The sequence below is a fragment of the Miniopterus natalensis genome, chromosome 10, assembly GCF_054644295.1.
Source record: "Miniopterus natalensis isolate mMinNat1 chromosome 10, mMinNat1.hap1, whole genome shotgun sequence".
Classification (NCBI taxonomy): Eukaryota; Metazoa; Chordata; class Mammalia; order Chiroptera; family Miniopteridae; genus Miniopterus; species Miniopterus natalensis.
In genome coordinates, this window is record NC_142090.1 from 77,980,932 (window position 1) to 78,001,635 (window position 20,704).

At 45.1% G+C, this 20,704-nt stretch overlaps 1 protein-coding gene across 1 annotated transcript in view; it reads right to left on the reverse strand.

Annotated features, from left to right (window-relative positions):
* Nucleotides 1–20,704, reverse strand: part of PDE1C (phosphodiesterase 1C) — a 288,209-nt gene that overhangs the window by 19,830 nt on the left and 247,675 nt on the right. Inside the window, exon 19 of the mRNA XM_087821246.1 lies at nucleotides 17,907–17,984. Coding sequence (XP_087677372.1) covers nucleotides 17,907–17,984 — 78 coding nt within the window. The remainder of the gene's footprint in view (nucleotides 1–17,906; nucleotides 17,985–20,704) is intronic.

Here is a 20,704-nt window from a genome sequence, read left to right on the forward strand (position 1 = left end):
ATAGAAATAGCGTGCTGGTCATTACAATTTTCCATTACGTTCATTTTCTACATGATAATGGGGCCTTTAATCACAGATCGGTGTTGATGAATTACAAATATTACTTTGCATTTATTCCCACGTACGATCCAATACAACATCATCACTGCAGCATTGTGTTCTTTACTGTCCAGCTCCGCTGTGGTTCGGTGCTGTACCAACCATGGTATCGGCAGGCAGAGCAAAACTGGGCAGCGATCCCCGGGCCGCACCCATAGAATCTTCCCTTTGCTCCATGGGAGTCCATTTGCGGTTTTCAATGTTGCAACTTGAATTATAAATAAATCCACTGGTGTTTCAGGAAGACTGGTGTCACCATCCTTTTTGGAAGAGCACTTTCAGATAAATCTTATTTTGTGCTTGCTGCTGTTTTTCTTAACTCCAAAAGCCATAGAGAAGTTTTTATCTTTTCATAAACTTGGCTCTGACAATTCCCCACAAGCAACCTGCAATTTCCCCTCCCTTGTGAAAAGCTGCTTGTGTCTCTAGGGTGTATCTGCGTATACTTAGGACAGGCCTTTAGCGAGATGCTTGGCATACAGAAGGCGGCGAATAAACCTTCAGGTAGGTTTGGACTTGATTTGCACTCCCAGGTGGACAGTGGAATTCAGTCGGGCGATTCTGCATGTGCCTCCTGAAAGCGGGGTGCCAGGCGCTGTGGGGAACCCACTGCAATTCCTGGTGGAATGTGCGGGGATCTTGAGATTAGAACAAAGTTTCCAATTGGAAAAACAAAATGTTCCTGGATTCCCTAAATCCCCTCTATTTGGGACATAATACTACATACATAGGCTTTCGTCTCAGAATCTTCTCTATCTCACTTATGAGAAAAAGATTTTTGTGCTTTTTTCTTTTGTTTCCCCCTATAAAGTAGTTTCTATCATGTAATTCTCTGATCAGAGGTTAAGAATAGGAGAAAATATGTTATATAGTCTATCTATCTCTCTATCTATCATCTATCTATCACCTATCTATCTATCTATCTATCTATCTATCATCTATCTATCTATCATCTATCTATCTATCATCTATCAATATATCTCCTATCTAAAGAAAGGTGATCCACGGCAGGAGTGATACAAAAAGACCAGCATCTTCATTCCCGAAATACAGATCACAAAGTCTCCATCCCTTTGCTCTCTGTCTCACATCCTGCAATAAGGTTGCTCATTACTTTCCACTTTTCATGTTTACTGAAGGCATGATTCCTGGTAGGAAATATAACGCAGTGGCTCTAATTCTGCGAGCACAGTAAACAGGGACACTAGATCATTCTTGGGCTCTGAGATGTTTCTATATCATTTTATTATCTAAGTATACCAGGTCCTCACTGGGATCCTGTCAGATGTTTTCAATTATTTTTAAAGGCTCCAAGAATGAAACGGACAGTGGGGAAAAAATCCATTTGAATTTAAAGGGTTAGAAATGAGTCTTTTGCGTGTTACCATTAGGTGTTTGGTAGGGCTCAAAACCCAAGAAAGGTCGGTGTGAATAAAAGATGGAACAAAGACCTCCCCACGGTGCGTCCTTGTGCCAGGGAACATGCCACAGCAACGGGACTTGAGTGCACAGCTGTTTGGCTAAATGGGGACCCAAACTCCATGTGTCACTTGCCACCCAGGGGCATGTAGGAGCTGGTTTGTTGGTGGTGGGAATGTCCTACTGCTTTCCCCAAGTACCAGTCAGTTCTCAGTTCCAGTGTGTAAACCCTTGCTCTGTGTGACAACGTAACAGAGTTAGATGCCACAATCTGAGCAACGGAGGATGTGTGTCCCGTATCGCTGCTCACCGTGGAGGGAGGTGTGTCAAGAGAACAAAGAGACCATAGAAAGGGCGCTAGAGTTTTAGAAATACGGTGCTTCCAGTCAATACGGACTTGGAATCATTATTTTAATGTTTTATCTGCCCCAGCATCAATTTATAGCATAATAACACACTGTTCTTAAGTTTTTGAAAAATAGATCATTCTGCATTTCTACTCAAAGTCCTTTGGGAACGTTTTTTTAAGAATTTAAAAATAAAAGTTACACGGAGCTTTTATTTTCCCAAGCGGAGCTCTTTCTATACTGAATGCAATTCTGTTCCCATTCTTTCTCAGCTAATTAATGACTTAAAGCAAATGAAAAACACTTTCATTCTTATTGGTGCTAGAAAAAAATGGCTATATTCCTGTGTCTTCTTTTCAAATAGTTATTTCATCTTGCTCATTAGAGTACAAAAGGGAAGCTGCAGGATTTCTATTATCACCGGCTGCAAAGCCCTAGGTACAAAAATACATAGAAAAGAGGTAAAAGGTCAAGGTCAGGAACCCCCGTGCACTGGACGTATTCCATCCCTATACAAAACCATTCCGCCTCTAGGAGCACAGTTTGCAAACTGAGGTCCCACGGGTTGAATGCAGGTCACGGGCAAGTTTTCTTCGACCAGCACAGTGTTTGTAAGTTTCTGAATTAGTTGCCCATATTTAAAAATTTGGAGAGGGTTCCTATAAAATCTTTGTTATCTCTCTAGGACCGCGTTCCCACACAGCGCTGATCCCGTAGCTGACTAGCAGCTGTCCCCTTGAGCCCAGGACACTCTAGTTCCTCAGGGCCCTGCTGCTCCTCCCTGCCTGGCTGGTACCCAGGCTAATCACGAATTGCCATTTATCACAATAACTCTGATAGCTGTGGCTTGCTTCGCCCATTTACTCGACCTGCTATGCCCCTGATTTGAATTTGTGGCCACACTGTTTACTGTGGTCGCTGCCCGGAAAGCAGGGGGAGCCGCAGAAAAACGTGCGTGATTCCCGGGCAGCCAGGGACGCTGCCCGAAGTTCCCCTATCGGCGCGACGGGGCGCCCCCTACGCCCCGCTCTTCAGGCCTTTCTGCTGGGGACGGTCTCCCGAGGCACAGACGCTGCAGACGACACACGGCCTCCTTATTTCCGTCCGAAGAAATACCAGCATTTTGCCTCGGCAGTGAGACGGTTTTTTAAATGTCTCTTTTTGTGCTTTTTTGATGTGGACATTAAATGCGCAGTGGGGGATGCCCTCAGATGTAGCATGGAGCTCGCTCGTCCTCTTAGGAATCCCACTCCTCCGGGTATCCATGCGATTCCCCCTTGGGAAGGACTCATATATCCTTGTGTGAACCACAACCACGTCTTAAGAACCAGTTTCATCCAAATCACACCATTGAGACCCATAAATTCACGAGCGCTCCACTGGATCTGCAGTCCGCCTGGGTTTCGGGGGGCTGTGAGTTTATTCTCTTTGTGGGCCGCCTCCCATTTTCAATTTGTGCTGTGAATCGCCTCCTATCGGGTATTTCTAAAGACTGGTTAAAATGAAAAGAATCCTCTACTACAGCCCCTGATACAAAGGCCCTCGGCACTGCCCTGATGAGACAGAAGAGCAATTAAGTCAAAGCACAGATCTCCAAACAGAAGACGACCCGCCAATGGCCAGCAGCTTGGCACCCACTTAGTTGGGGACGCTGCCGGGTGACAGCACTGGCTTCCACGCGAACGACACGGCCATCAGTTCAAACATTCAGGTCCACATGAACGAATGCACAGATAAATGAAGCGTCAGAGAGAGGCTGCTCTAGGAAACATCTCCTTTTTTTATATAAAACAAAGAGAACTTCGTATTATATAAATGGAAAGAAAAACATAAGAACAATTTTTAAGTCTGAAGGGAAACTGGCGAAAACCGAACGTTCCTGACCTGACTCAGGAAAGGCTGCGAGGCCAGCCGGCCCCGCTGTCCCCACCGTCGGCAGCCCGGGCAAAATCACGACACTGAAAGTAACGGTATTGATGGTAATAAAATGGCAAGTACTGTGTAGGTGGCTTTTCCAGGCCTTTCTCAGCGTATCCGGGGTGTCCATTCTCATCAGGCCAGGCGGGTGCCTTGAGAGCCAGGGCGTTAGCAAAGGACTCTGGGGCGGTCCCTTCGTGTTTGGGTTCTGTCTGTGCAAAATCTCAAGCTGTTCTGTTTGCTCGGGGGGCGGGGGGTGGGGGATCCCCCAGAGTGCTTACACCCCAAACCAGCTCCCAGCGAGTCATCTCCCGGGAGGAGACGGCACGAGACAAGGCCAAGTGCGGGGGCTCGTTTGGGAAAGCTGGGCGCCATCCCCAGATACGGGCCTCTGTGGAAGGCGGCGGAGGAAGCAGCTCAGCTAAAAGGACGCAAGACAAGGCCGCCTCTCTGACTGTCGGGGAGGTGCGTTTTACTCTTCTGAATCTGAAAAAAAGAAAAAGAAATAGAAAAGTGTCAATGCTGCCTTTCCCCCCCTCTCCACCCTCCAGGTCTGAGGAGAAAATCTGGGGGGCAACAAAAAAGGGGGGATCCATTCAACACTTCAGTGCAGGGCACGGCTGTCTCCTTCGTAACACAATCGCTCCATTCATAACGGGAACGTCTCGGAGAATCGCAAGCACGGGCCACGCTGGAAAGCCTAACAGCTGCTTGAAACCAGGTCACCAAGCATGTGGCTCGCGCACCGTGGATATTAAGGCCCCTTACTCTGCAATCAAGGTGACAGTGACGGCCGGATCCAGTCCACCTCCCTCAGGGGTCAGGGACCAGGTTCCTCTAATCCCAACAATTTCGATACCAAAAGAACCGTTCCTCTGTCAGAATCCTCGCCTCACCCTGAGAAGCGTCCCCAAAATATTTAAAGCAAGATGGGTCCCAACGGAACTGGCTGTGCAGATGGTAAATCACCCGAGCTCTCTGCTGGCCCCAGAGGGGGCGGGGGAGGAAGGCACCGATGAGACAGGACTAAGCGAATGGGGATGGACAATATTGGGATTTTCTCACTGGCTTACTCTAGGACATGCAACCTCAACGGGCCAGGACAGCACTTTCAAAAAGCAAGCAAGCAAACAAAACCCGCTCTGTTATTGCTCCTCGTAAGTGTCGCATGCTCTGCAGATCATAGTGTCTCACAGTCAGAGAGGGTTCCCTCCAGGGCAGGGCTCTGAAGGGACAGGGGGCTTTAAGGAGAAAAACACCCTCATCTACAGAGATGCCGGGCGTCCTTACAGGGCGAGGAAAGTCTCCCACTCAATGTCAGAGGCTAAGATACTCTCCTAAATAGGACTTAGTCGAAATTAGGTAGCAAACTGGTGGAGAGAGAGGAGAGCCCTTTCTGATTTATCATAATTACTGTCGATTCTCAATTTCCGGGGACCGCTGATCCAGGCCTCTTTTCTTTATTCTGGTCCTGTGTCTGTTTACCCTCCATTAGCGCCTTTGCCCATTTGGGAGAAACAACAGAAAAAAGAAAAAAACTTTCAACCGATTGCTTCACTAGCGTTCCCAGTGAGGGAAATGGCCCGTCGCATCCCTGGAACTTGCCCGTGAGGGGAAAATGAAACACAAGCGGAAATCAAGGGTTAGAAATTTCCATTGTGTCTGATCGCCTGTGCGCAGTTAGGGCCACGTGGGATCCGCCCATTGGGACTCCTCAGGGGGCTGGCCCTGCCATCAGCAGCTTGAGGTCATATGCAATAAGGCTCCTTTAGATGGTCATCATGGTACTAACCACCTTAAGAGAGGTCCCCAGGCCCTCAAATATAAAACCCAACTTTGTTATGATGATATAAGGTTAATTTTAAAATAAATGACCAATTGGTTGGAAGGAAACTAGGGGCAGACACCTGGAGATGACTGACCCGGGCCACTGTTAAGCCCAGTGCGCCTCCGCTGGCCCACACGGGAAGCGTGTCTCTTGTTTCATGCAGCCTGGGTTCGCAGAGACCCGCTGTCCAGACAGCTGGGTCCCAGGGACAGAAAGAGGGCCATCCAGGGTGTTGACAGAACCCAAAGGCCTCTGAGAGGAGCTCAGCCTCCCTCCCTAGTCAATGCTTATGAGAGAGGAGGCGGAGTGGCTGCTGTGGATCTGCACCCGCCCTCCTCTGCCTCTGGCCAAGGGGTGGAGGGAGAGGACTGGTCAGGAAGGGGAAGGAAGGGGTAAGTAAAGGAAGCTTGTTTCTTTAACCTGTGCCTGTGCTCGTGGTCAGGAAGGACAACCAACAGTGAATGAGCAACAGGCAAATATTTCGTAGTTGGGTCTGTGATCTGAGGGACCATCCCTAGCCTCCCCAAAACACGTGCTCTCTGAGGTCACTTCTGTTTATAAATCTCTCAGGGACCTTACCCCAAGGTGCCTAGTGTCATAGCTATCTGCAGGGAGAAGCTCCACCCAGGCTCCTTGACCCGGGGGAGAAATATTTATCTTTATAATTCTTCCAGCATGTAGCGCAATGCCTGGCACAGAGCATATGCTCAACAAGTATTTCATTTTTTAACTGAAAGGAAGCCAACTGAGTAAGCGTGGAGCGGACGGGACAGAAGTAGGCATCGTGGTGAGCAGGAAGTCATCTCCATCCTTTTGCTAATTTTGACTATCAGGACATTAAAAAGAAAATCATAAATATGTTCCCCTTTATTTTAACTAATAGCAAATATGATATGCCAAAAATTTATATTCCCTATTTTTTAAAAAGCCTCACTACGGATGGCTTTTTGTGGGACGAATCTCCCAGAGAAGGAGCACCTGCCACTCGGCAGCCTTGACAAGGTTTGTAAATCACACCCGCCCCTCTCCTCGCTCCACACCTCCTCTCCTGACCCTCCAATATCCTATACTTGCTTTGTTGTGTTTTGGTTTTATGTATTTGTTTTCAATTGAAACTAAAATTGCAGAAGCATTTTAAACTCAAGTTGGGTAAGACTACGACGCCTACGAAAATGAGGACCTTAAAGTGCAAGAAGTCACTCTGTGTTTAACTGAGCTGCATGGCTATTTGGTTAATGCTGCTTTGATTCCATTCACTGTAAATCCATGTTGGCTTTCTGGAAGCCACAAAAAGTAGTTCAACTCGCCCAGCTTTTTAGGGGTGACTGAAGAACCGAAACGGAGAGTATCTTGACCCAACCTGGAATGATTCAGGAAAGGACCTAAGCAAGGGCCGTCCCCACCCCTCCCCTCGACGGAAGACTTCTGACATCTCGCAAAGGGGCAGCCACTGGGGCTCCGACGCCTGAAGTGTGTGGTTGTGTGAATCCACAGAAGTGCATCTACTCGGGGGGGATGAGTAACCAAGAACGTTTCAGCAACTGGATTTAGAGAAAGAGGAGACGGAGGCTGGTGGCCACGCGGCCTTATTTCTCCCCTCCCATGCTCCTGCGTCGGGAGGTGGCGATGCTGCCCTGAACCATTCAGGTTAAAGGTAATTGTCTTAAGGAGAGGCATCAAGTGGGAGTTAAAACGACTTCACTCTAAAAATGTGTTTACAGGTCATAATGTTTAGTCCTAAATCACAAGCGGAGCACCTATGAGGCAGCCTCATAAGAATCCGGCACTGGGCTTAAAAATTCTGCAAACCCTTTTTCATTTTTCTTGGGTTTGATTTTTTTTTTTTTTTTTTTTTATTGCTTAACTGTCACCCAAGCTCACAGAAGTAAGCTGACTTGGCTGAGTCCCTGAAAGTCTGCCTTCTATAAAAACAACAAAATGAGCCCTGGCGGGTTTGGCTTAGCGGTTCGAGCCTCGGCCCTCGGACTGCAGAATCGAGGGTTCGATTCCCAGTTCCTGGTAAAGGGCACGTACCTCGTTTACAGGCTTGAGCAAGACAGCTATTTTAAATGGTTATCACCAGGTAACCAAAAGTAGGGATGCACGCTCACTCCTTGCCCAAAATGATAGAGGCGATGATTATAGTACGATTATTCTAAATTAATTTCATTGCCTATAATACCAGTGCTACAGCCCTACTAAGATGGGTGGATGGGTGGGAGGGTGGATGGGTGGAATAGATAGATTAGATAGATATGAGAGAGAGAGAGTAAATTTGTGGGAATATAACTTCCTGAAACCTGCCTATGCTCCTAAAATGTACCCGTCTGATCCAAACATGCAGAATAAGAACAGGAAAAAGGACGGTAGCTCATAGGCCCAGTCCTTGGGCTCTTTCCTTTTGGCCCATGCACGTGTGCTATCATGATGGTGCCGAACTACTATTCTCTAGTTTTCCTGCCTTCTCTCTTCCTTTACATAGCCTGGTCTTTCCAAACTTAAACTATGTGAATACCCAGAAAGTCCACTTCTGAAGAAACCCAAAACACTACAACGAAAAGACATGCATCCATCCATACGTTCACCGCAGCGTTATTTACAATAGCCAACATCTGGAAGCAACCTAAGTGCCCATCAACAGGTGATGGATGAAGAAGTGGGACATATAGTACGACGGAATATGACTCGGCCATAAAAAAAGAATGAAATCTTACCCTTTGCAACAGCCTGGATGGACCTGGAGGGTATTGTGCTGAGTGAAATAAGCCAGACAGAGAAAGGAAAGTGCCCGATGATTTCACTTACACATATGTGGAATTTAAAAAACAAAATGAACAAACAAGCGGAACAGAAACAGACTCAGAGACACAGAGAACATCCTGACGGTTGCCAGATGGGAGGGGGTTGAGGGGATGGGTAAAAAAGGTGAGGGGATTAAGAAGTACAAGTTGGTAGTTACCGAGCAGTCATGGGATGTAAAGTGCAACACAGGGAATATAGTTAGTAATATTGTAATAACTACGTACGGTGTCAGGTGGGTACTAGATTTATTGGGGTGACCATTTCTTAAGTTATATAAATGTCTAATCACTGGGTTATACACTTGAAACTAACATAATATTGTATGTCAACTGTAATTGAAAAAAAAAAAAATTATTTAAAAATATGTGAATAACTGTCTCTGTTCTTCTGTCCCTCACTGCCCCAGGTATTTTACAGCTACTACTCTCTGCATTAAACTCCTAGTACTTCAACAGCTAAGGAAATAACTAAAACACTGAACTTCCCAATCGTGCAAGGCCTGACCCACTCTAAGAGGTATGTAAAGTCGGGCATCAGAGCTCCTGCCCCTCCTCTGGTTGAAGTGAGGGTAGAGTGGTCGGCACACAAGAGTTTGGTTTCTGAGCAGTTTGGGAACCTGCTATGTTGGGAGCCAGAGACCAGAAAGACTAAGGAAATCCTTCAGAAGAAGGTAAGTGAGGCTGGGGTTTTAGATCTGAGACATTCTGACTGCTCTCTTCATGGTTTCCTCGATTTTATTAGTTCAGGAAAAGCAGTAAAAGACTAGAAATGAATGAAATTTAAAAAACAAACATTTTTCTCATGTTCTTCACTCTAGGGGACAGAATATAAATAGTACATATCATAGAGGGATAATACTTATAAAATACAGATGTCATCCCTTGGAGCCCAGGCCGCCCTTGGGTGGAGAATGGTAAGAATAAATAGAGCAAGGAAGCTTCGATACTCGCTTGATATTACATTTTTAACAGCTCTACTGGCACGTGGGTGTCTAGAAGAGAAATGGCATTAACAACGGAGACATCGATAGCTCCTGGCTTTGCTACATATTTATTTCAAAGGCAGCTGTTATTTTAAAGAATTTTTCATAATGTTAAAAGAGCTTCTTTTGATAAATGTATTGCTACTTGTGTTTCTCCAATCCCTTGCATAGAATCTGACAAAAATATGATTTTTTTTCTAGGGGGAAAACAGATAAATATTTATTTCATGAATACTAAGAAGTTATTTTTTAATCCTGTACATCAGTATTATGAAAAAAAAATCACATTTTCCCCCAGTAGTTCCAAAATTGTAATCCTCTCTTTCAAATAGATTCCTTTAAAAATACAATAGAACATTAAAAGCGTAACAAAATGTCTAAAAGATAGAGTGAAACAATGAAAGCTATATACCAGTAATTGCAATGGAAAAGTTGTTTAAAAAGATTAATTATGTCATTAAGAAAGAGCACATAATATACTTTTATTTGACAGTTCTACTGTGTAGTTATTTGGTAAGTGACTGGGTTCTAAAACAGCTCTTTTAAAAGCATGAACTGACTTTAGGAGTTTTCCTTAGCATAACAGAATTTAATTTTTAAAAACTGGCCAATCTTACATTGTACTATATATATAGAATATATATAGAAGCATATGTACGCTGTATATGTTTGTGTATATATGTGTGTGTGTGTGTGTGTGTGTATATATATACATATATATCATACATACACAATGTCAGCTGCTGTTTTGATACCACAAATGTGAATTTTAATAACACAGAAATCTACGAGAATAATAGTAGTTGCATGTCACCCTGTTCCTTTGTAACCCACCACGAGGATATCTATTATATACCTTCCTTGAAAAGCACTGAACCTAAAATATAAAAGATCCATTGGTTTGAACAGACGTTTGCCACCAGAAGGTGTTTCTAACTGTTCTGATCCCGCAGTCACTCATCAACGCTAGAGCCACGTGGCAGTAACAGGGCTTGTACTTCCACGTTCTCAAGGGTTTAAGTCCATAGAAAAAAGGAACGTGGGGGCTTTTGGAATTCACCCCATGTGACCATTTCCCACCCACATATCATGGGCTGGTTAACAGTGTTCCCCGGAACCCATCCCCAGAAGCCGCTGGGTTGGGTTCCAGCGTCGCGGCACCGGCAGTAACTCTCACTGTTGGGTCAACGAGCAGCACAGCTTCTAAAGTTCTCTAGAAAACGGCACTGAGGTGTATCACCCAACATCTTTAAGCGGCAAAACCTCTTGGAGTCTAACGCGTGAGGCTCTGTCCAGATGCGTGAGAACAACAGGCCTAAAGCGACGCTGGACCCTCCGGGCCCTTTGCCGCGCGTCGTTCCCTGGGCAGGGCCGTCGGAGCGAAGGTTCGGGCGCTTGGGCTTTCACACCACTTGAGAAAGTAAGGATGTAAAATGTTTGAAAAACAAATATTTTACGGCTCTTCTTGCTAAGCCAAGTGTGAATTTGTTAAGTGAATGGGTCGCGGGAGCTTTAGTAGACAAACAGCTCAGGGAAATGCGGCACCGCTCAGGATGCGTGCGCCTGCGACGACTTCTCCTAATTGGGACCCAGGGCACTCCAGATGCTTGGTCCCTGTGCACTCGTCGGAAACAACCCAAAAGGATGCTGGAGTCTCACGTTGAGGGCAAGTCCTCCATTAAAGAAATGGGCCTATTTTTGTCAATACACAGAAGGCTATAATAAGGCATCCTCCCAGAACTAAGAAATAATGTTATCCTCTGAGAGGGAAATACAAGGAAAAAAACCCCAAGGATGGGACTGACTGTTTGCAGAAGCTACCTCAAGGCAGCAGATGTTGACTTTAGTGGCTTGATGAATGGAGAAGTATATAGTAAATCAATCATTGCTAAGAACAGTTAAGCACTGATGTGCCACAGATTTAATTTTTAAAGTAAACTAGAAATGATGCAAGGTTATTTTATAGTTAGCTCTGCCTTGAGTGTCAGAGAAAAGCACAGGGTGACAGCTGGTGTTTACCATCCGTGGCCTATTTTACCCGCCACAGTTCCTGGTCTGGGAATACCTTCGGGGGGGGTGTAAAGCTTATGAAAATCAGGTAGGCTACGGTGGTGGAGTGGGAGGGAGCAAGAAAGAAACAGCTTGAGATCACCTGCCTTAAAAACAAATAAGTGTTGCCCTGGCCAGGTGGCTCAGTTGGTTGGAGCGTGGTCCCCTGCACCAAAAGGTCACGGGTTTGATTCCTGGTCAGGGCACACACCCAGGCTGCTGACTCGATCCCCGGCAGGGGGCGTGCAGGAGGCAGCCGATCAGTGACTCTCATCATTGATGTTTCTCTCTCCCTCTCCCTTCCTCTCTCTCTAAAATCAATAAAAGTGTATCCTCAAGTGAGTATTTCCTCAAGATTAAAGTCCAGGAATGCAATCCTGAACAAGAGTTTGGGAACAAGAGTGATAATCTACTCCAAAATACCAACATATCGCACGGTTGAAACCGTGGTAAAAAAGGAGACCGGGAAAAAGGTGCCATGGAGGGGCCGCTTGCACTCAGGATGTAAGGCAAGAAGGTGGGCCCCAGCCGCCCTTCTTGGAAGGTCTGTCCCAATGGCGGAGACAGGCGTCTCAGCTTGCCAAGCGACCTTCTGATCTGGTCTCACTTCCCAGGCAGGCTTTCCTTCAGGGGAAAGAAACCACTGAGGGGCCGGCGGACATGAGCATTAGCGTGTGCACGGAGCTCTGCTTCACACGGGACATCAGTGGACGGCAGCCACAGCCAAGCACTGGCCGCGGGAATTCAGGTTTGTGTCAGCAAGTCCTCAGCAACGCAGCCAACTCTCCACTGACCATCAGTGTGGGGTCCCTTTGTCTGCCCATGTGTAGAGTCCTTCTCGCTGATCAGCAGGACTCCCTTTATATGGTCGCATATGTACTGAATGCTCCCAGAGGAAGGAACTGCGTGTTTCCCAAACGGTTCTTACAAACAGAACAAAGTGAAGAACCGCAAAGTGGATTTTAAGTCAAAATTCCTGGGTCAAGAATCCTCAGGATTCCAGAACCTCTTCTATTACTAAACTGTCTGATGTGTAGCTGTTGCAACATAAATTGGGGTACAAGTTTGAACAAAGAAGGTCATTTAGACCACTGCCCTCTAAGACTGGTGAACCCAATAGGTTCTGACTAAAGTCCTATTGACAGCTGCTTACAAACAAATCAACCTTTCAAAAATTGGGGAAAATAGTAAACGAATAAAGAATGCCCTGTAACATCCCCGTGTCGGTATGGGGTGGGTTCGAATGAGCGTGCTGAAGGTGAGTGGGTGTGTTCCAGCGTTTCCGTGGCTCTGCACGGCCCAGTACACAGCCAGCAGCAGCTACACGTGGCGACGAGGGGCCCAATGAGAAAAACCAGCCTCGGCTGAAACCACGAGGCGAGAAAAGCCGGCGTCAGCCACAAGCCAAGGCTCTGACGGGTCTGGAACAGGGCAGTTCCTCACTCTGGTGATGGAGGCAGCCTCGTGCCATTGTCCTGGGCTGTATGGGGGGAAATACTTGGAAGAAAGAATGACATGAGCATGATTCCCGGAGATGGGGAGACTGATAAACAGGTGTCTGTGCAGATACAGAAAATGCCGATGCGCTCAACAGACAAACGCATGCCCCCTGGGTACTGGTAAATGTGCGTTTGTTGCTTCCCAAGTCTCTAGACACGAACCTAAGTCAGGAGCAGTCTCTGTTGCAAAGACAGACAGACGTGGGACTGGGCTCTCCCTGCGCCTGCTGGCTGACCGTTTGCTCCCTGCATCTGCAGAGCGGGGCCCCTCCCAGACTATCCAGGCCCGCCTGTCTCTCATCACCAGCTCCGCTGCAGAGCCGGTCAAGACGCCCTGCCCCTTAGGCACATAACAAAAATGCTTCAACTTCAGTTAAAAAGAACAATGTTATTCTTTACAACTCAAGCGTAAAGGTTCAGACCATACCCTACCAATTTTTTTTTATTAATAACCTGTTACATCATTATATAGAATGAAAACCATCTAAAAGACTCCTGAGTCATTCATCCCATTTACTACACTTCCAACGAACTTGGTAGAGATCGGCTAGACGGAAAAGGGGAAAAAAACCACATTCATTTCTTTAGGGGACTCCTGTGAGCCCCACAGCAAGTCCAGGTCATGAGATATCAGTCCTGCGAAGAGCTGAGCCACAGGCAAACGCCGCCAGCGGGCACAGCAAACTTCCCAATCACAATTAGTTGTCCTATGCAAACTAACAAGAATATAGGCTCTACTGCCTCTCCGACTTCTCCTGGACTGAGGCCCTCAAGAGAAGAGCACAAGCAACTCGAGGAACACTCAGAAAGAGCGGCCGGAAGGATGGCATTTCGTCCCAGGACACGTGGAGTCCTGACAGGCTCAGCGGAGGGAAGAGCTAAGAGCCCATCGCGTGAGTGTAACACACGAGCGTAAAACCTCCCCGCGTGCAAGCTGCGTTTTGTTTTTGTTTTCTCTCCATATGGTCTCTTAATTTGGCTTTTAATTTGCATTTCCCTCATGATTTCAATGATCCTGTAATGGGCTTACTTGCTACTGTCTGTTTGAATCTCCTGCATGCTTTTACCTGAGTCGTTTTCTTTGTATTGAATATTGAGATCGACCTGTATCCTGAATATAAGAAGAAATCACATATTCTGATTCTCCCTCCGTCTGCGGACTGTCTTTTCATTCTCCTAAAGATGCTCGGGATGTTGTAGAAGTCTGTAGTTTTGGTAAAGCGTAAGTTACCAATTTGTTCTTCTGCGGTGTGTGCTCTTATTGCCACACGCAGGAAATCGCTGCTAACCTGAGACCACAGAGAGCTGCTCCTGGGCCCTTACCTAGAAGCTTTATAGTTTCATGTTTTAAATCGAGGTGTATGGTCCATTTTATGATCATTTTCAGTGAATAATCTATTTTATGATCTATTTTAAGTTAACATTTGTATCTGATGTGAAGTACAGATTTTGCATATGGATATCCAGTTGTTCCACCATCATTTGTTGGTGACTTTCCTTTCTCCATGGAATGTCCTTTGTCAAAAATAAGACATCCATATACATGTGGATCTACTTCTAGACTCTCCACTGATCCATTTGTCTTTCTCGGTGCAAATACCATACTGTCTTGATTACTATAGCTTTATAAGTCTTGAAATCAGGCTAACTTTTCCCTTCTTTTTGCAAGTTGCTTTGTCTATTGTGGGTGCTTTGCATTTCCATATACATTTTAGGGTCAGCTTGTAAATTTCTACCCAAAAAGGCCTGCTCGGATTTTAATTGGGATTACATGAAATCTATAGATCAATTTAAAGAGAATTTAATCCATCTTTTAAGAGACACAAACAGTGGCTATCTCTTATCTCTGTTAATGTAGTCAAGTAAAGGTAAGGGCAAGTCCATATTTCAGGGCAACTATAAAAATTATGACAGGTCCAAGAAGCTAGGCTGTTTCAAACAGGACTAAAAATCCCCAATAAGAATTCATTTATGTGGTACCCCACAAGTCTCTCAACGACACTATAAATAAGAGATCTTGGCTCGGAAGCCCAGATATTTGTGTGTTGGTACATTCCTTCCTAAAAGTAAGCAAGGTATTTTCAAGACATTTTGAAGGCTTTTTTAAAAAATGAATTTATCGGGGTGACACTGGTTAATGAAACCATACAGGGTTTAAGTATAAAACCCTAAAACATCATCTGCACACTGCACTGTGTGCTCACCACCCCAGGTCAAGTCTCCTTCCATCACCACTTATCCCCCCTTTACCGCTATCTCCCCCACCCCCTTTCCCTCTGGCAATCACCATACTGTGGCCTGTGTCTATGAGTTTTGTGGGGGTTTTCCTTAATCCCTTCACCTTTTTCACCCAGCCTCCTAATTCTTTTCCCTTCTGACACTTGTCAGTCTGCTCTCTGCATCTATGAGTCTGTTTCTATATTGTTAGTTTATTTTGTTCATTAGGTTCCGCATATAAGTGAAATTATATGGTACTTGTGTTTCTCTGACTGGCTTATTTCACTCAGCATAATACTCTCCGGGTCCATTCATGCTGCTGCAAAATATAAGATTTCCTTCTTTTTTATGGCTGATTAGTAGTCCATGGTGTAGATGTCCCACAGCTTTTTATCCACTCATCTACTGATGGGCACTGGGGCTGCTTCCAGATCTTGGCTACTGTAAAGAAAGCTGCAATGAACATAGGGGTGCCTATATTCGTTTGAATTAGTGTTTTAGGTTTCTTCGGATATACTCCCAGAAGTGGAATCGCTGGGTCATAAGGCAGTTTCATCTTTAATTATTTTGAGAAAATTCCATACTGCTTTGCACAGTCCGCATTCCCACCAAGAGAGCACCCAGCTTCCCTCTTCTCCACACCTTCGCCAACACTTGTTTGCTGATTTACTGATGACAGCCATTCTGACAGGCACAAGATGATCTCTCGTTGTGGTTTAAATGGCATCTCTCTGATGATTGGTGACATTGAGTATCTTTTCATATGACTATTGGCCATCTGTAAATCTTCTCTGGAGAAGTGTCTATTCAGGTCCTTTGCCCATTTTTTAATTGCATTGTCTTTCTGGTGTTGAGTTATATAAGTTCTTTAGAAATTTTGGAATTTAACCCCTTAACAGATGTATCATTCGTTCTTTGAAGTCGGTTAGAAAATCAGTGCTGCAGGGTACTGAGCAGTAGCTCAGCAGCCTGACGGAGGAGATGCACAACTGCAACGTGGTCATTACCCCAGGATGTAATTTACCCTTCCAGCACAAGCTCCTTCCCTCCACAGTGCCTCAGCTCACTGGAGCTTGGGGACAACCAACTACGGTTCGCCTTCCATTGAGTTTCTTTCGAAATGCATACAATGGTGAAGCTTCAAACCCCAGCCGGCTCCATCACACTGGGCGTTGCCCTGTGCTTGGATAGGCCCTCTCAAAAGTATTTAAGATAATTACACAATTGTGGGGGTTTTTTTTGGGGGGGGAGGCAATTTGGTTAAAAAGGGCACAGGTAAAATAAAAGTGCTTAACGAAGTTAAAATCCAATCCCGATGCCCACATGACAATATTATAATAGATATTTGTAGCACAATACGAACACCGACAAAATCCAGGACTCCATGTTAAAGATTTGGGACTTGGTTTATTTGAGGCTTTATGCTGTAGGAATTCAGATGGGCCAAGTCTCTGGATACAGGATGGGCCAGGCTTTCCAGGTGGTGTGTTTAGAGCTAAGACCATTCTCCTCCGCTACACATTTTCTGGTTTGTGTTACCCTAACTTAGATCTAACAATACCTGGCAGAAAGCCTCTGGTATTTGAACAAACTTTACCCCTCACAGAGTCTCGTAAGAGGCTGTCATTTGAAATTCTACACGATCTCCATGTAATTCACATCTTAATCACAATCATTCAAGGATGGTATATGCATTAGGTAAGCGGTTTTCGTTTGCACAACGTGGCAAAAAATTGCATATGAGTACTTTCCAGATATCCTGTGACAAGGCACACGACTAAATTATTTGAATGATCTTAGTGGAAATTTCTGAGGCTGATTTCCTGCAGATGACAGTGTGTGAGAAGTTGTGTTCAAACGTCTTCTTACTGCTCAACCTGCCTCCTCAGCACTGGTTCTCCAAAGGCGTTATAACCAAACTATTCAAAGAAGAGCTTGGCATCCAGTACAGTGTCTCCAGGGAGGTATGATTCAAAGGGTCTGAGACGCTAACAAAATCCAAATCCTGGAAACTCACTTTTAATTGAATACCATGTACATGCTTGAGGGGCTAAGTAGATACGAGCTCATGCAAACCGAAGATTTATGCAAAAAGGGAGGGTAGTTCCCTCAAGCTAATAGCTCAAAATTTGGAGGGTAATAGAATTTGAACTTTCAGGGTTTATAGAGTGGTATGTTTTCTTATGGAAAGCAAAAGGCATGCTCTTGAGGCACTTTACGAGTCTGGTTCTAACTGGCGTGGGGTTGTCGTCCCGCATCCTACACCTACGTCCATTCTCCAGTATGTGGGCCTCCCGACGTCCTGATAACACACTGAACAGATTCTGTGTTTGTTTCTACCCAAAGTAATAACTAATTAAAGGTAAAAAAAAAAATGCGACAACTGAAAACATGGAACATTTCCCACTGACGCTGCACAGTTCATGATCAAAGACGCACATTCCATTCCATCAAAATCAGCAAGTCCAGGATCAGCTTCTTACAAAGTTCACAGTGAAGAATGGTGGCGGGAAAGAAAGGATAGGATGCATTTGGGATGGAGAAAGCGTGGTGGGGGGAAGACAGACAACAGTGATGTGTCGATTATTGAAAAAGGGGTACCAGTGCTCATGAAACGTAGTGAAGTGTTTTATCAGGGTATAATATAAGCATATAGTAACAACCATGATTTCGGTTCTAAGTAAATGCTAACAAGCTGGCATGAAATTGCACATCTATGGAAAATGTAACGAGAATGATGCCCTTACCGTCTGCTTTCTTGGAGTCATTTCCGACATTGGATGGATCCTTCTTGTCTCCCTTATTTTTACCATCTTTCAAGTCACCTGCAAGTAATAAACGTGACAAAAACAGAATATGTAGACACCTGAGGAGGAAGTTATAAATAGCTTTAAACCTGTCAAGGCAAAAAAAAAAAAAGAAAAAACGCACAGCATAATTTTAGTCAAAGGGGGTACGTGCCTGATGGGAACATCCTTTAGACCACAGATTGGGTCCTGGATGTTGGCTTATGATCTGGGAATTGAGACTGAGCAGGGCTGTACTTAAGGCAATGGTGTTGATCCTCAAGAAAGGCAGTTCAGCTTTATCCTTAGGCTGTGGAGTGAGGGAAGCCTGGGTTAAATGTAAGTGAGGTAAGTGAATAGTTTTTTAACTTTTATGTGCCTCAGTCTCCTTACCTATGAAATGGGGACATTAATATTTATTTTATAGGCATAATACATGGACAAATGCATTTCAAGTATTGAATGTGGTATCTGACAAATCACTCAATGACAGTTATTCTAAAACAGAGCTATAAATGGCATTCTAATTAAGAAGCTTATCGAAATATAATTTGTAAATGTTATAAAACACTGTGCATACAAACGTAGAATGAAAACATCCAAAAACATTTAAATTTATGAGAGAATGAGAGGATAGTAAGGATGGTTCCAGAAGTACTTAAGGAACTGGGTATTCATAGGTATTTTAGAAATATGTTAAAATAAGATCGTTAAGTTAGAGACAAAACTGGTTATGTCCCACAGGGCGATAAAGCCATAACTTTTGGGGTTATCTCCTCCGCCAGTGAAAAGTCTACAAGTGAGCATGTAACTTCACAGTACTGGGGCTTGAAATAAATAGTAAATGACAAAGTTGAACAAAGTCACATCTCCTAGAATAGGGGGGTCAGCAAATTATGGCCCCTGAGCATATCTGGCCTGTTCTTTAATTTTATAAATAAAGTTTTATTGGAACATGGCCACACCTTCATTTATATATTGTCTAGGGTTGCTTTCCTGCTGCCCTGGCAGAGTTGAATAGTTGCAACAAAGATGCATGAAGCCAGGACTGTTAACTATCCAGCCCTTCACAGAGAAAGGTTGCTGGTCCCTGCCTTCAAGAAATAATACCCAGCCCAGCTGGGGTGGCACAGCGGTTGAGCATCGACCTAGGTAGGATCCAGGAGACTGGGGTTCGATTCCCGGTCAGGGCACATGCCCGGGTTGCAGGCTCAATCCCCAGTTGGGGGCGTGCAGGAGGCAGCCAATCAATGACTCTCTCATCATTGATGTTTCTCTCTCTCTCTCCCTCTCCCTTTCTCTCTCTGAAATCAATAAAGACATGTTTTAAAAAGAGAGAAAAAAAGAAAAGAATCTCCAGGTGGATCTATTCAACAGTAGGCCAATGCGACTTGAAAAAATATGACACCGCTTCCCCCAGCATTATTCTCAAGTGTTGAATATTTTTCTTACCAATTACCACTAATAGCTTTCTTTTTAGCTTGCATAAAACCAAGAACACATTACCACTAAAATACTGGTACTTAGTGAAGCCAAAAGGCCCTAATAAGAATTGCAACCAGGAAGGAGCAAGCAAGGCCCAGGACATATTAATCTTTCTTGTTTTCTCTGTGCCAGGCAGTGTGCATCACTTCATTAAATTCTTATACCAACTCCACTATGAAGGCACCATTATTGCCAGGAGGTAAATGCATCAGTGTTTAATTCACTAAACGCTCAGTCCGTTAAATGACAAATTCACTGTGCTGAGGGCAGTGACTGTCGCCTGCCTGGACTTCATACACTCCCCCGGCCCTACCTCTGCCCCTGACAGTGCGTGTGGTCTCCCTCTGGCAGCTAAACTGCCCCTCTTGTCTACCATAGACCTGGTTAAAGCCATTTGTCTGACAGTTTTTGAACAAATGGCCAGTTGATCTTTCTACAAAGTGGTTTTGCTTAAATCAACTTTGCAAAGAATTGACGTGAAATTCATACCATCCCCTTGCTGTGGACCCACAGCGTAAACAGAGGAACTTCCCGCATATACACAGATGGGTCTGATCCTAGAGACCGGCCTCTCAGCTACTCTATTTTGCAACTTCCCTGTGAAGCTCAAGTTTTAGATCTCAAGTCTCTGTTGATGCTGCCGTTTCTAACTGCCTTCGGCCTTCAGATTTGCAAATGGTTATCTAAGACCAATTCAAGCCCATTTTTGGCTGTGATGTATTCCTCAAAGGACTTTTAATGAAACGTGACAAATCCTAAGCTACCTTAGAAGTCAATAAACTCTCCAGATTTCCTCATCTTAGCTCTGAAGCGGGATGTAGTGGCTGGAGGGATGGGGGGGGGCAGCCGACTCCGGCCAGGGTGCACGCAGGAGGAGTCTAGGTGAAGGACTGTGGCCACTGCCCTCTACCACCACCAATGGTCAAAACAGATGAAGTCCTTTGGAGGTACCGTGAAACAGTCCATATACTGGCTCGTCCCTGTTTTAAGAATGGCACAGATGATCCTGAGCCTTGCAGTCAGACTAACTCCCTGCAGGAAAAATGACCTTTCTTTACTGAATCAGCCTTCACACCCCTAATACACTCTGTGCTGAGCCTTTCAGGTTGCCCCGGACTGGAGCTTTTCCCACAGATGCAGCAAGACCAGGATGCCTTCCAGAAGCCAGCGGGAGGGGTTCCATTTGCCAGATGCTAGCCAGCAGCCCGCGGCACCTGGCCTGCTCCTCGGTCAGGGCTGGGGAGACTGCGGGGGAAAATACCCTGCCGGAGACC